General features: G+C 36.8%; 2 protein-coding genes and 2 non-coding genes across 5 annotated transcripts; 3 read left to right on the top strand and 1 right to left on the bottom strand.

Annotated features, from left to right (window-relative positions):
- The first annotated feature begins 1,235 nt into the window (after nt 1-1,235).
- Nucleotides 1,236-3,455, top strand: LOC121977944. Of its 2 annotated transcripts, none has more exons than XM_042530343.1 (6): nt 1,236-1,505; nt 1,915-1,980; nt 2,075-2,179; nt 2,265-2,358; nt 2,634-2,772; nt 3,176-3,455. In XM_042530343.1, exons 2-6 carry the CDS (start codon nt 1,960-1,962, stop codon nt 3,243-3,245), a joined length of 429 nt encoding a protein of 142 aa, XP_042386277.1. In that variant the 5' UTR covers nt 1,236-1,505; nt 1,915-1,959; the 3' UTR covers nt 3,246-3,455. The 2 variants fall into 2 exon arrangements, with proteins under 2 accessions (XP_042386277.1, XP_042386278.1); XM_042530344.1 differs by having other exon boundaries at nt 1,237-1,505; nt 2,081-2,179.
- A 422-nt stretch (nt 3,456-3,877) lies between these two features.
- On the bottom strand, nt 3,878-8,818 carry LOC121976613 (ras-related protein RHN1-like). The gene is made up of 8 exons (XM_042528857.1): nt 8,637-8,818; nt 8,483-8,560; nt 8,202-8,369; nt 8,027-8,075; nt 7,874-7,947; nt 6,309-6,402; nt 4,743-4,845; nt 3,878-4,144 (listed from the first exon to the last, which is right to left on the bottom strand). The coding sequence occupies exons 1-7, from the start codon at nt 8,673-8,675 to the stop codon at nt 4,745-4,747; spliced, it is 603 nt and encodes a 200-aa protein (XP_042384791.1). The 5' UTR covers nt 8,676-8,818; the 3' UTR covers nt 3,878-4,144; nt 4,743-4,744.
- A 409-nt stretch (nt 8,819-9,227) lies between these two features.
- Nucleotides 9,228-9,299, top strand: TRNAH-GUG. Its single transcript has one exon. It is a non-coding gene; the product is annotated as a tRNA-His (tRNA).
- Nucleotides 9,300-9,554: 255 nt separating this feature from the next.
- On the top strand, nt 9,555-9,626 carry TRNAH-GUG. The gene has a single exon. It is a non-coding gene; the product is annotated as a tRNA-His (tRNA).
- Nucleotides 9,627-15,533: the final 5,907 nt, after the last annotated feature.

Raw genomic sequence — 15,533 nt, 5'->3', positions numbered from 1 at the left:
TATGATATTAAATAGTATAGAAATAAGAATGAAAATTAAAGATATGATGGGTATAAAAATAAATATAATAGTTAGGGATGAATATGAATAATATAAAACCCTTAAACCTGATTAGGGATGATAATGATTAAGATTTAAATAGAATTTCATATCATTCATATTCATTTCTATTTATTATATTTATATTTATATTCATCCTCATATTTATTGGATATTTAATTTTCATACTCATTCTCTAATCCATTAGAGTTTTGGATATCCATATTTTACTCATCCTCCTATTACTCCTTATTATTCTTATTTTTTTAAAAAAAATATTTCAATGTATCAACTCTTCCTCTCGAGCTCTTTCGATTGGATGAACATTTTCTCGTGAAAAAGAAGATAGATACATGTTGATAAACAGATAAAGAGATAAAATAAAATTTTTTTTCTGAGATGAAAAGTGAGTTAAAGTTTTTTTTATACATATAGGGTATCAGATAGGATATAGATAAAATTTTACCACATGCCTCTATACCTATATCTATACTTAAAATATCTATATTCGAATATCTATTTATTATAATAGACTATAAAATTTTCTTTCATATACTCGAACATTCGAATAGAATATAAGAGTATTCATCGGATTGAGAGAAATTAACAGATTATCCTTCTTAATCAATGTAACTAAATGGTTTATTCATTTATTTATTTTAATTTTTACTAGGGAATCATCATTCACGTGCAGAGAATCCGTGATAATTTTGATTTAAGCGACTTGCAACAGACAAGTTCATGATTGTCCTATAACTCACTGTTTGGCTGTCCGGTTGCATACTCTTATAAAAATAAATTAAAAAAAATCGATTATAAAAATAATCGTATAATTTATCTTACCTCATGTAATTTAAATAACTCTCATAATTAAAGAATATTGGCCTTCTAAATTATCTATTTATGACCGATGAAAAAATTTAATAAACCTAACTGAATATATCATTATCACTTTCTACTTAGATCTATAACTGACTGTTTGGAATCAGTATTCTATTTTATTTTTGATTATCTGAAATTTTTGAAGAATTATTCAATTGTTTGGAAAATTTTAAAAATAATTTTTGTACAGTGAGTTGAATTTAATTGAATTAATTTTATTATTTTATTCTTAGCTTAAAAATAGAATCGCATCGTTTGTAAATTTTTAAAATTGTATATTTGGTAAAACTTAATTTTTATGCAGCTTCTTTTTATAGAAACGCTCGCTGTTAAAAGGGCAAGTTGGCGACAGCAGCGGAGCATCGGCGAAGGGTTCATTTTCTCGCTCTTCGGGACACTCGTTGCTTTGTTGCGGTGCTCTCTGACACATCTTTCTCGTTTCCTGAGGAGGAACAATGGCTAGAAAAGGGCTTGATCGTCTCGCATTTGTTCTTCGTCGGCGATCGCCCTCAAACTGAAGAGGAGAGAGCCGCCACTTTGCGACGGCTGCTCACTTCCCCTTTCTTCCTCCTCTTCCGCTCCTGGTTACGATCTACTTTCCCTTTCTTGTATTCTTGTACAAATGTTGCTCTCCGTAAGGGAAAAAATAAGGGTTTTGTGGAAGCTATTTATGATTTCTGCACAGTATGTCTTGTAGGCGGGAAAAAAAGGAGAGGATTTCTCCCCCTCAAAACGAGTTGCTTTTGCTTTGATTTTTTGTTTTTCTGTCGATGTTTTGTTTTTAGAGAAAAGGGATTACTTCCCTAAAATCTGCCCTTTGATTGTGTTGGTGGTTAGAAATCTCTTTTCTTCCCTAAAATCTGCCATTTCCGTTTGCAGTTTCGTTCCTTTAATATACTAAGCAACTAAAGTTTACTAACTTATCAACAGTTTGATTAAACAAGCTCACATTGGCTATTTGAGATCCAATCTCATGGAGCTTTTACTTTGCAGTGATACTTGTTGACTGTTTCTTGGTAGATCATTGAAACTATCTGAATGGAGGGTATTTTGCTGCAGGTAGATTCTTGTTCTAAACAAGAAAAAAAAAGATACTTTTCCTAATTGGATATTCATACATCTATTAGCACTTTTTCAGTAATATTTCAATTAGTCGCAGAATGATGCTAAAGATGCCGATAAAACAGAAAGTGTAGTGTTAGATATTGAGAGCCTTACTCAGTCATCTGACAAATGCTCCGGAAGCCCCAAAATGACTGTAAGAAATCTGCCATCTGCTTTGATTGTGCTTGAATTGTTAGTTTCTGAATGTATCTTGTAAGTGAGGCTGTCTTTCCGCGCAGAAAGCTTTGTCTCGTAAAGGATCATCGCGGATGGAAAAGCGAAACGGTGAAGAGCAAGATGCAGATGATGCAACCAAAAGGGTTTCTATTAAAGGTTACCTACTGATGCTATTTGAGGATAAAAATAAATCTAAATGAGGTGGATGATGCTTTAGTTTCTGTCTGTGATTATATATATTACATCAAGATTGCAAAAGACAAGTGAAGTAGCTGCTAATTGTTGTTCCAATATTCCACTGCATGTGATGTTTGAATTGAACCTGTGTATTTTGAATATGATTAAATATGATGGTTCACTTAACTTTTTCATGATTTTGAATGGTCTGAAGACTAGATCTAAGAATGAACTATCTGGTTCTTCCTTGACAGTGGCATGTTCTCAAATGGAGCATTTTAAACAATCTTCAGTGCCGAACGCTATGTCTGATGTTTGTGATGCAAGGCTAAGGAAATTGAACCACTTAACGACCATCAATCCCAGGAGAATCCTTCTCCTCTTTGCTTCTTTGTAAGTATCACCAATTTCAATGTGCGTTCAAATCTACAATTTTTCACATGATCTTGTATGCCTATCTTTTCAATTTCTTACTGATTAAGCACGAAGTGTTCTAACCAATAGTCTGCCTAGATTTATCATCAGTCTTGAACAGTTGATCTCATTCCATGCCGAAATTTTTATTCCATTGTTTGTAGTCTTTTAGCAAAATCATCCTGAATCTAGAAACTAAAAATGGATAACACAAAAACGAGTTCAATTATGATGTGATCTTGTTCAAAGTTCATTGTTTTCCATCAAACAATCTCAATTCTAAAACTTTGATTTATGCATATAAATATTCATTTCTTTTCTATACGATTGTGCCTATGTATTTGAAGTGTATAAAATTCTCTCTTTTCTTGTAATATTTCAGGTCTAGCTTGGGCACAATGATTCTTATATATTTCACGCTTGCTATACACCACCGACAAAGTCATTCCTGATGGAGCACTTGCGCATTAGCGCCCTGTCTAGATGATTTTCGATCGTTAAGCCATACCGGATATCTGTGGCTGGAGTATCTAGAGCAACAGAGGACTCTGTATTTTTTGTATGAACAATGAGTGGCTAGTTATGAAGTTTTGAAATGGAATGGATTTAGATTGTTTTCATGAAATAGAATGCAGTGGCTTGGATTGAGAAATGTTTCTGAATTAAGTTCATGCAGCAGACTAAATCTTGTAGAATGAAATGGCATTTTTATTCTCCTGTCAAAAATTTAGAAACCAAAAACTGGAAGAGCAGCAAAATTCAAGCAGTTTTTGCCAAAGATTCTTCAGGACCAGGTCATTATGTCCTAAAATTAAAAGACCTGGAGGCATACTTTAGTGCAAAGCGCCAATACCAATCACATTATGATACCATCAATTTGCTCGACCATACCATATATATAAACTAACAAATATGACATAATACAATATAATTCTAATTGATTCAAACTTTTCAGAATCTGATTTGATAAAACTATATGATCATGCCTGAAGAAGAAACGCTATGATTTAGTTTTTGCCTTGTTACCAAGGCATCCAATGTTCTAGTTAGCTGCAACAACTAGATAATATACACCAGAAGAGAATAAGAACAGAAAATATACTAGTGTTCAATACTTTAATCATTAGTATTCCATCAATTTGGAATGTGACTGGGCACGCTATTACAAGTATCATGACAGAAAGTACATAACAATGCAAATTTACATGGTCTACAAACAAGCAATTGAAGTTTAAAATGCCTTGAGCTGGGGGTGGGGATACGAAGCAGGAAAATTTACTGATTCATGAATAGACTCGTTGCATCTCCACCGATTTAATAAGCTTCACTTCCATAATAAACTAGAAATAACCTGCAAAAGTAAATGGAGAATCTATAAAAGGAAGAAAGTGCTGAAATATAGTTAATCAGGAATACGGATTGACACTATTGAAAATTAAAACATGATGTATATTCAAATATCTTTTTATAGCTAATTTATATGATATAGATTGGTTGAAGTTCCTAAATGTGTGTTCATAATATGTAATATCTTTCACGTCACAACTTTTGTATTGCGTATCTTCATGGTGGTCATGTTGTATCTAAACGACCTACATTACTATCATAAGATTGTCAGTAACTCAGGGGAGTTATAAAATCCAGGAGATAGCCCCAAAATATTTGAAATACCAGCCTATTTTTATGTTAGCAGATGAGTAGTTGTGTTGTATTCAAGTCATGACATTGGGTTGACTTTATTGTCAGCAACAAATGAATTAATACTAAAACAGGATGCGATGTCAAAGATGAAGGCAAGTTCTTTTCATTATGGATTCTAATTTTCTCTTTCAAGCATAATCTTGTAAGTTTTCTCTTTATTTTTATGCTTGACGTATCTAAGATAACTTTTATTCCATGACCAGATAACCTAACTGAAAAATTATTGTGAAATAGAAAATGATGCTCACACCTAAGAACAACATGTTGAAGCTGTTGATCGTTCAGTTGGTCTATCTGAAAGAACCATTCCTGCTGGCTGTTGAGCTGGTTGAGCCCGGGGTAATCTTTTTGCTGTAAGCAGCATTACAAAATTACTCTTAATTATTATTGATGTAAAACTTAGAAAAATGTAAAGAGGCCTAGAGAAACTAAACTGCAAAAGAAAATAATAGTTTTTGAGTATCTATAAAATTCAGCAATTAGAATATTGAACCAAGTAGAATGAATATATTTAAGAATTAGAGCATGGCCCAAGTTTTGATGACAAAAGGACTTTAAGCAACATGGACTTGGTCGTAGAAGAAATATAAGCATTTTTTTCCTTTGAAAAACCCAATTAGAATTGATATGCCATCAATTAGAAGTAGCATTAATCAAAATAAACACTCAATTCAAGACAGGAAGTGGCTGCTAAAATTTAAACCACGATAAAAAATCAAGCACTAGCTGATGATATTAAACACATCCTCTGAACAGAATTGTTCAAAGACATGGAAATTTTTTTTCTGCTATTCAATATTTGGTTCTTTTTTGGATTTGATTAGCCTTGCTTCAGGCCATGGAATTTTCCACGCTGAGTTATTCCATGTGCACATAACATGTTGCTGAAGAAAATTATAGGAACATCATTCTGCTTTCTATTATCAAAATGGTATCATGATTTGGCAGGGTAAATATCTTATCCTTGGTTCTAAGAAATATTGTAAAAGGCTGTTCACAATTTGAGACTCTCAAATGCTCGTCTTACATTGATAATTGAGATAATTGTTTTGCCTATGATCTGGCAAATAAAACCAGAGAGGAAAATAATAGCTTTCGGTTTGTTGTGAGGCTATTTTAAAATTTTTGATATTAAACAAAATTCTACTATCTTGTTAGAAAAAAGGATTTTGTTTTTTTTTAGCAAGCCTCATGATGGCACACAAATACTGAATTAGTAGATGCAATAAGGTGAATGAGCGTATCTAGCATCTATACTGCCTTAGCACAACATAGGTCTGAATGCCAACATAATGCCATCCAAGCGATCAATTCTATGAAAAGTAAAGAAAGGTGTCATTCAAATTTATTAATACTTGAATCATATGATCAATGAAATTCCATCACCACCATTCATCACAAGGTCATTAGTTTAATACATGTCATACATAGCTCATAGGGTGAGGAAATGCTACAAGACACATTATTATTAAGATAAAATAAAAAAATATGATACAATTCCTGGACATCTGCTATGGATCTTAGTATTTGACATCAGTGCATTACTTATATATTTTAGAACAACTTGTAGAACACCCGGTTAACACAATGCAATGGCATAAGTATCGAACATGATTTGTTGTCAAATAAAACAATTATCATCTACAAGATTATTATGTAGATGAAACTTGCTTATGAGAACATGAAGCTGGTGAGATTCAATTCTCACCTAAATACACAAACCCAAAGTCTTAATTATATTTATAGGTGAGCATACCATACAGCTAACAGCTTCATCCATCACAAGTAGAAAGATAAGACAACAAAGATTGTACCTATTTCATAAAATATGTCATTCACATTGATGGCAGTTTTAGCCGAGGTTTCCATGAAGAAAAGACCATTCTCCTCAGCATATGCCTTCACTTCCTGCAATGCAGAGAAGAAAAGCCTCTGTGACATGTTTTATGAATGAAAGTTTATAAACTTGTTGCTGATCAAGAACTTGGAAACATTTTGTAGATTGGACACATAAAAGGAAGCATATTACGAAAAATAACTATGAAAAGATCAAATGCAACGGTATCCCGTTGTTGGCACATGTCAAAAGTGGAAGAATAGTCATGGAACAAAATTGTGCGTTACACAAATCCAATAAACAATTCCAAACAATTGTTGATGTAACTGCATTGGTTAATGAAAAATGAGAAAAAACAAAAACTGTTGAGTTCTAAATGTCGCAGCATTACAGAATCTGAACGTGTTAAATTCATATTGCAGAAGTGAAAGGTAATTACTTATAAAAGGATGTCCTAGTATCTACTTGAGAGTTTAGCATCTTAAAATACTCAGTTTTCTAATTCCAAAAGGCAGTTTCCTGAACAACTCAAATAAGCTAGAAGCGATCAGGTGAAGGGCTTAATCTGGAGTTCCAGTTCCTGCATCTCCTGCATGTAGCCTGAAGCTCTAGAATAAATATAATAAATTAAACAACAAGAAAATATCTAGAATCCAAGTAATTTCAGTCTCTTCTTCATGGAGCTGCATAAAGTCCAAGCCAGAAAGTAAACTGTTTTCTCAGTATAAAGAAGAGTAGAAAACCAAAGTGTACATGTTGGATAGACAAATAAGTAGAGGTAAATTACAACAAAGGCTAGTATTGGTTGAGTGAGTTGAGGTAGAAATCTAGGGTTCCAGATTAAAAAAATAAATTACTTTGGTCACAGCATTAATCAAAGTCAATTGCACGAAGGAGTTGGTTGTCATAACATGCTACAGCAGCTTGTTCAAGCTTCACATTGAGCTTCAACAGATTTCTTTAAGAAAAACAGGGAAAAAATTATGCAGAGTATTTTATATTTAACAATCAGAATATCAAATATAGGATAAATGAACGAGGAAATCCTTTCCCTAATAATTTCTAGCAGGAAGGCAATCAAGTGAACTTATATTAGTGGCTGATAAAGAATTTTAACAGTTTTAAGCTTGCTAACAATCCATGGTTCGAAGATCCATGCATGCACACAGCTTCTCATAGTAGTAACAGACCATGCAAGTTCAACGTCATACTCTATCTATAAAACTACCAAGTAAGCACATCCATTGCTACAAGCAAGTTAATATTGACATGGGGCCTACGATAGTTTGATGCATAATATAGAGCACCAATTGTCTACAGCAACACTGAAAAGCATTAAAAACAAAAGAGAAATCCTAACAATTTAGTCAGAAATTCAAACTTGATAAGAATTACTATGCATAACACTGACATAGTGCCACCGGACTTAAAATAAGAAAATAAATACACCGAAGGTGCATTCAACACGAGAGACATCTTGCCAATATAATAAAAAAAATTAAGTTCGATAGAATAACTACTAAGCATAATACTAGAACTTGCCTCCGTTGGAACCTTCCGTTTCTCCTCCAAATCACATTTATTCCCCGCAAGAGCAGTCACCATATCAGGATTACCTACAATTGTATATCCTCGATAGATTAAATTGGTAATAAATCCAACTGGAAAAGCTCAAAGGATCCACCTTGAGGTTACCTTGTTTCTGAAGCTCTTGAACCCACTTCTTAGCCCTCTCAAATGAATCCTAAACGCAGAATTAGAAAATAGAGATAAGAACCCCACGATAAGAAGCAGGAACAAACAGATATTCATCCGCCTAAATTTCCTGGCACATTTATCAGTGAAAGAACCAGGACAGTATAACACCCACCATTCTTGATATATCATACACAATTATCGCGGCTGATGCTCCTCTATAATACATGGGCGCTAAGCTGTGATACCTCTCCTGCCCCGCTGTGTCCCAAATCTCAAGCTTCACCGTCGCATCGCTCACCGCCAGCGTCTGTGAGAAAAAAGCCGCCCCGATAGTGGACTCCTGTAAACAATTCAAATTGCAACAACAACAACAACAACAACAAACAAAACAGTCATAAAACCCTCAACTTTCAACTTCAAATGGTTCAAACACCACACTAGAGCAAGCAGAACCTGGAATTCAAAGAATTGGCCCTTGACGAACCGAAGAACGAGGCTTGACTTCCCGGTTCCCATGTCGCCTAGCAAGACCTTCGGTAGAAGGAGATCCGGAGTTCAGATGCGAAAACAAGGCACAGAAGAAGGGGAATCGGAGAGTTTGACTCACGAGTTTCGCGTTGATGCTGTTTTTACCGATCGTCGCCATGACCGCGAGGGGATCAAGAACAACTCCGATCGGATCGAAACGAATCGAATAACGATTTTTCGCTTCGCAATCGCCGATGAAACAAAGACGCGGTGTCGGAGGCGAGTCGAGTCCAGACGCGTTTCATTATATTAGAAAATAAGTTGCTGGTTGCGATACTGACCGCGACGTTGAGTAAACGTTCCGTTGAGGGCCCGTCATGGAAACTCAGCTGTTTACATCAAATAAGAAACAGGTTTTCTACGAGTCTTCCTTTGACATTTGGCTTCCCACTATCCGGCAATATCAACTGTAGGCTAAAATCCTGAATGCCTCAGAGCCAGAGGATCCTCAGGCTTCTCTTCGTATGTGGCTCACTGTCGGTTAAGTTTGTGGGGCCGTGGACTCCTCCAATCATGGTGAAGCTACGGGTTTGTTTGTACAAGAAGGAAAACAGCGGATCCTGACATAGATTCACCGCTCTCAGCATTGATTTACAAATATATCTTATTTATTCAACTTTTTCTATTTATTTTAGAATATCAAATAAACATATGAATTACTACTAACCAAGTGGCTGTAGTTTAGTGGTAAGAATTCTACGTTGTGGCCGTAGAGACCTGGGCTCGAATCCCAGCAGCCACATTTTTTGTTGTATGCGTTTTTTCTCATTTATTTTTTAAAAAAATTCAAAACAAAATCGCAGGGCATATCTCACAGCCTATTCAAAGGCATCACTCCGCGACGCCTCTCTCAAGGGACTGCCACGCTCTCTGCCGGCGGTTACATCTCCGGCGACGCCTCCATGAACTTTTTATATTTATTTTAAAATATCTTATTTATTAAACTTTTTATATTTATTTTAGAATATCAAATGAATATCTGAAACGTCATAACCAAGTGGCTGTAGTTTAGTGGTAAGAATTCTACGTTGTGGCCGTAGAGACCTGGGCTCGAATCCCAGCAGCCACAATTTTGTTGTTTGCGTTTTTTCTCATTTATTTTTTTTTAAAATCCAAAACAAAATCGCAGGGCATATCTCACAGCCTATTTAAAGGCATCCTTCCGCGACGCCTCTCTCAAGGGACTGCCACGCTCTCCGCCGGCGGTTACATCTCCGGCGACGCCTCCATGAACTCGGCCTTTCTAAAAATGATCCCCGATCCAGTTTAATTAACTGGGTTGGCGCGCTTAGTTTAGTCTATATATATATGTAAATATATAAAACGGTCGAAATCTGAGGTAGATACCGAGTTCTTATAATATCTTTTACGGAGCTCTCGTCCTTACCTGCCTTTGTTGACATGAACTCTTTCTTTGTTCAGCGATAGATCAAGTACCAGTAAGGCATGAATCATATCACTGATAGCCCCATTCACAATCGATCATGAGCTGAGTTTGTAAGTTTATGTAAAACCTAAGTAATTGTTGGCCTAGAATCAATAAATAGGATAGCACACCCAAAGCACAAAGCACACAAGAAGAAACAAGAAGAATAGGACAAATTGGAACTTCACTTATGAAAGGAAACCTTACAATGAGATGTCTTCTACATGCCTCTACGACCCTTTATATAGCATCATAAATGATAAGAGTACGAACCACGAGATTCGTAAAAATAGGATCTAGATCCATAAAAATAGGTAGACCGAGTAATAACCAATTATCAAGATAATAAAACATAATAAAAAAACTAATGACGTGGAGGGATTATTTTCTCACATTACTCCCCCTAATCCTGACATGATTCTAAGTCACGGAGCCGAGTAGTTGTCGCATGGCACCACGGGCAGTCCATCTTTGTTTTCCGGTATTAACGAACTCAACCACAATTTGTCCACCTTTGGCACCACGGGCAGTCCATCTGTCTGCACCATGAACAAGTCCATCTGTTCGCGTTATCCCTGACTCCGCTTCTTTGGCCCTGCGCCAAAGTCTATTTGCACACCAAGTGCTCGGCCCACAACTCGATCTCTTCGGCACCATGAACAAGTCTCGTCTGTTAGTTCTCTTGGCGCCACGGGCAAGTCCGTCTGCTCGCACATTCGTTGCCACACACAAGTCCCGTCTGTCTGCTCCTTCGGCAACACGAGCAAGTCCATCTGCTCGCACAACGGACAAGTCCATCTGTCCGCCTTTGCTGCTTGGCATATGTTGCATACCTGCCACGCCCGCTTCACTGCCAAGTTTGCCTCCTGCACACTTGGGCTTGGAACGTGCCCAGCGCACTGCTAATCCTCTGCTTGGTATGGCTTGCGCCCATGCCACACTTGTTGGTTTGCCAAGTCTTCCTCCTGTAAGACTTGGGCTTGGGCAGCCCTGCACTGCCGCTCTGCTTAGCATGCCTTGTGCGCATGCCCGACTCGGATGTATGCCAAGTCTGCCTCTTGCAGACTTGCACATGGACAGTGCCCCGCGCACTACCGGTTCGCTGCTTTGCATGTGTCCTAGCCAGGTTGGGTCTTCTTGTCTTGCTAGGAGACATGCTTGCTTGAATATCTTCAAGGTTATCTTGTACAAGCGATTTTGTGTTCGCTTTATCAACATCAAGAGCTTCCCGTTCTTATCAATCACCTTCATGGTATCTCCTTTCATATGCACTTCATTCTCAGCTTCTGTCAATTGACCAAGACTTATGATATTACTACAAAGTTTCGAAATGTAGTATACCTCGTGGAGAGCCTTCTGGTCGCCGTTCTTGCATTCGAACACAACCGTCCCCTTGCCCATGATCTCAATGGTTGATCCATCGCCAAACCTCACCCTCTCGGTGATGGTTTCATCTAGTTCTTGAAACTTCTCACGATGGCCAGTCATGTGGTTGCTGGCACCGTTGTCAAGGTACCAGACGTCTTTATCTTCTCCTTTCTCAATGCTGCAATACATCTCCGGTAGGAACCTATCTTCACTGAGTACAATGATATCCTGCCGCTCATGCCTAGTGTGAGACTCCTCGTGGGACACGGTCATCATCAGTGTTGGTTCTTCATCGGTGGCGCAAGTGAGGTGAGCCTCATCATCACGCCGCTTGTTGTAGCATTCGGACGCATAATGCCCCATTTTCTCACAATTGAAACACTTTATATGTCTCTTGTCACGAGTGCCTCTGCCGTTGCCGCTAGTGCCTCCTGCACTATCTTGGCTCGGCGTACCATGGCCACGACTGCGCCATTTGCCACGACCAGGGCTGCTGGATCCACGCCCCTTTCCTCCTGACGAAGTGTCCACGTTGCTCCCCTTCTGTCGCATTTGCCATTCGGCATGAGTAAGTAGGAGCTCTCCTTCAGTGTCATTGGTGTTGCTGCGTAATTGTAATGTTCGTTCCTCGTATGCCTTCAGTCGCCCAATAGTCTCCTCAAATGGTATCGTCTCAAGATCGTGAAACTGCTCAATACCGGCAACAATAGGGAAGAATTTATCAGGGACAGAATCGAGTAACTTCTTTACCAAAGATGAATCTTCAAGTGTGGCACCAAGAGCGGAGAACTTGCTGCTCATAGCACTGAGTTTGCCAGCAAACTCATCAATCGTGTCGGTCTCCTTCATCCGGAGGGCGTCAAACTCGCTCTTCAACGTTTGTACGCGTGCCTTCTTCACTTGATCACTACCAAGGTACCTCGTCTTGAGGCTGTCCCAGACTTCCTTCGCTGTCTTCTTGTTAGCAATCTGGAGAAGGATGTCTTCGTGGATACATTGCAAGATGTATGCACGCGCCTTTTTGTCCTTCTTTATATCTACTTGGGCTCCTTCCGCTGGCTCCACCGCCTCCCAGACTCCCTGTGCATCAAGAATCGCCTCTGTCTTTATTGCCCACATAGTATAATTGTGAGGGCTTAGCATCGGATAGAGAAATGACACTCCGCCGTTCTCCTTCGCAGCAACTTGTGGGATGCCAGACTTTTTTGTGGAATCGTGGATTCTTGGGTTCTTGGATATTCTATACTGCCAAGGCTCTGATACCAAATGTTGGCATAGAATCGATAAATAGGATAGCACACCCAAAGCACAAAGCACACAAGAAGAAACAAGAAGAATAGGACAAATTGGAACTTCACTTATGAAAGGAAACCTTACAATGAGATGCCTTCTACATGCCTCTACGACCCTTTATATAGCATCATAAATGATAAGAGTACGAACCATGAGATCCATAAAAATAGGATCTGGATCAATAAAAATAGGTAGACCGAGTAATAACCAATTATCAAGATAATAAAACATAATAAAAAAATTTAATGACGTGGAGGGATTATTTTCTCACAGTAATTTGTTTCTGATTTACCTGAAACCCAACATTTAGTTTATTTACAGACTTACAGTGATCTAACATTTTCTAGGAATGTTTATTTGTTGATTGTATCATCATGAATGAATCTTTAGCTTACCATGATGCATTAAGATGGACCTAAAAAAAAGTAAAGATTTTGTATAATATTCTTTTGAAGACCAGCCAAGAGAGCAGTACAATGCAGATGATCAGACATCGCTTTAAAAGAAGACGACACTTGTGATCAAATAATTGAACTCGATGGAGACACAACTCCAACTCTCAATCACCATCAAACTTTGTTCTTTCACTGCAAAATGATCAATTAATCACTTTGTTTTTTAGGTTTTCAGTTTCCATTTTGTTAGAGTTTTGCTTCTTCTTTTTTTTGTCAGTTTGATTGAATCAAATGAATATAAAATTTATTGTGGTCCAAATATGATTTAATTAATGAAAATCATAGAAAATTGACGCTAGAGATACCCACCCACTAAGGCTATGTTTGGATGGGGTAAGAAAATGTTCATTAACGGGAAAGAGAAGGAAGAGGAAGAAGGGAAAATGAGAGGAACTAAAGTATTTATGTTTCTCTTAATTGGGAAAGAGCAACGGTTGGTCAATATAATATGTGTTAATTTTTTTTTTTTTGGGAGGAAAGAGAGGGAAATTTAAAAAAATATTTTCACTTTTGAAAATAAACCTACATGTGAAAAAAATATAGTACATTAAATATATAGGACTATAGTAAAAAACAGATGGGAAACTTTAAAATTCTGTCAGTAATTCATGGTTTTATTTTCGACTTTACTTAAAAAATTTCATATTAATTTTCAAACCTACATGTGAAAAAAATATAGTGTTTTATTTTCGACTTTGCTTAAAAAATTTCATATTAATAGAGATATCTTATATCTTTTTAAATTTATGATCTTTTTCATATATTTTCAATGTAAAATTTTGATTGTATCCCCAATAATCCTCCCATTAAACTAGGGATCACAATTACTCTCATGGTCTGGGTCTCCCCGCGTGCATCCTGTCACCCTGACATGGTCATTTTTGACCTATTTCAAGCCTCCCTATGAACATCCGGTCACCCTGACCTGCTCTAAGTCTCTCCACAAGCATCCGATCACCTTGACCTACTCCAGGCCTCCGCGCAAGCATCCGGCCATTCTAACCTATTCCGAGACTCCACGCGAATATTCAATCACCCTGACCTGCTTCGGGCCTCCTCGTAAGCATCCGGTCACCTTGACTTGCTTCGGGTCTTCCTGCAACTTCATTCAAGGTCACCCTACATGACATTTAATCTAGACCATTACTCTGATACCAATTATTGCGTAAATAGGGGGGAACACCTCTCAACATCTAACGCAGAAAAAGAGGAAGAGAGAAAGAGATCGCACTGAGTAACGAGATAAAGACGCACAAGAAAGATCAAACATAAGAAATAATAAGAAGAAAAGGAGGAAAAATAAGAGTTACCATGGTTCGGCGGCATGTCAACTCCACAAAAACGGCTGAAACTTTATTAAAATTATTTCTATACAAGAGAATCACATTCAATGATTCTCATAATATAATAAGTTTATAATGATCCCTATAAATAATTCTAAAACCCCAGATCCGATAAAATCGTAATAGAATTCTATTACGAAAAATCGTAACAGAATTCTGTTATGAAAAATCATAGCAGAATTTCTCTTATAAAAAAATCTTAACAAATTTTTCTTCCATGATACCCCTCTCATTAACTTTCATTTAGATATGAGTCATCCTTCAACAAAGCTAAGATATGGAAGGTCCTAAAAAAGACAACTCATGCTCTTTGGACAAGTCCCTATTCTCGAAGAAGAAGAAAAAGAAGATTATGGTTATTTGCCCTTGTTCTCGGAGAGATTTGCGGCAAAGGCGGATGCTAACATTGTGGAGTGTGAGCAGTTGGATGCTGGACGATGACAGCATGCGCTACGTGAGGAGCGATGACATAAAAATGAGATACCTAAACAGATAAGTTTGTTTGAAAATTAATCTTTTAAAATAAAGATAAAATTGAAACAAAATATTTTTGAAATTTCTTTCTCGTTCCTTACACCCAAATCAAGGTGTAAGAAATTGTGCCGATTTATGAGCATACAAAGGGTAAAAGCTTGTCCTTCTTTCCCCTCCCCTTCTTTACTCATGACTCCATTCCAAACCAGGATCAAAATTTCTCATTCCTTTATTTCCCCTTCCCTCTCCTCCTCCCAAACACAGCTAGCTAATTTGATTAGATTTAAATAATTGTAATTAAGTTGGTAAAATATTTTAACATAATAATATTACATATATTATAATTTTAACTGAATTAGAGTATTTTTGCTCTATATTGTCATAATTATAGTTATAGTTAACTTAAAAAGAATATTTTTAAAGCAAATTACCGCCCCCTCCCCCAAATCCCTCTCCCTCATATTTTATCTCACTTTCAAATGACATTTATACCCCTCTTTCTTCCTTGTATTTTTTCAATTTTATTTAATTTGTATTTAGTTTTATTTTTTAATCAATTTTATTTATTATTTTTTTCATAAATACTTGTATTTTTTCAATTTTATTTAATTTTTATT

The sequence above is a fragment of the Zingiber officinale genome, chromosome 4B, assembly GCF_018446385.1.
Source record: "Zingiber officinale cultivar Zhangliang chromosome 4B, Zo_v1.1, whole genome shotgun sequence".
NCBI classification, from domain to species: Eukaryota; Viridiplantae; Streptophyta; class Magnoliopsida; order Zingiberales; family Zingiberaceae; genus Zingiber; species Zingiber officinale.
Note: the sequence above shows the minus strand (reverse complement) of the source record. Positions and strands in the feature narration are given on the sequence as shown.

Bases quoted from the DNA above. Each gene is read 5' to 3' on its own strand.
- LOC121977944 (XM_042530343.1), top strand. From the start codon at position 1,960: ATGGAGGGTATTTTGCTGCAG. The intron at 2,180-2,264 runs GTAAGAAATCTG...CTTTCCGCGCAG, and splicing joins CCGGAAGCCCCAAAATGACT to AAAGCTTTGTCTCGTAAAGG. The intron at 2,359-2,633 runs GTTACCTACTGA...CTTCCTTGACAG, and splicing joins CAAAAGGGTTTCTATTAAAG to TGGCATGTTCTCAAATGGAG.
- LOC121976613 (XM_042528857.1), bottom strand. From the start codon at position 8,675: ATGGCGACGATCGGTAAAAACAGCATCAACGCGAAACTC. The intron at 7,948-8,026 runs GTAACCTCAAGG...ATACAATTGTAG, and splicing joins TCAAGAGCTTCAGAAACAAG to GTAATCCTGATATGGTGACT. The intron at 4,846-6,308 runs GTACAATCTTTG...TGCTGCTTACAG, and splicing joins TGACATATTTTATGAAATAG to CAAAAAGATTACCCCGGGCT.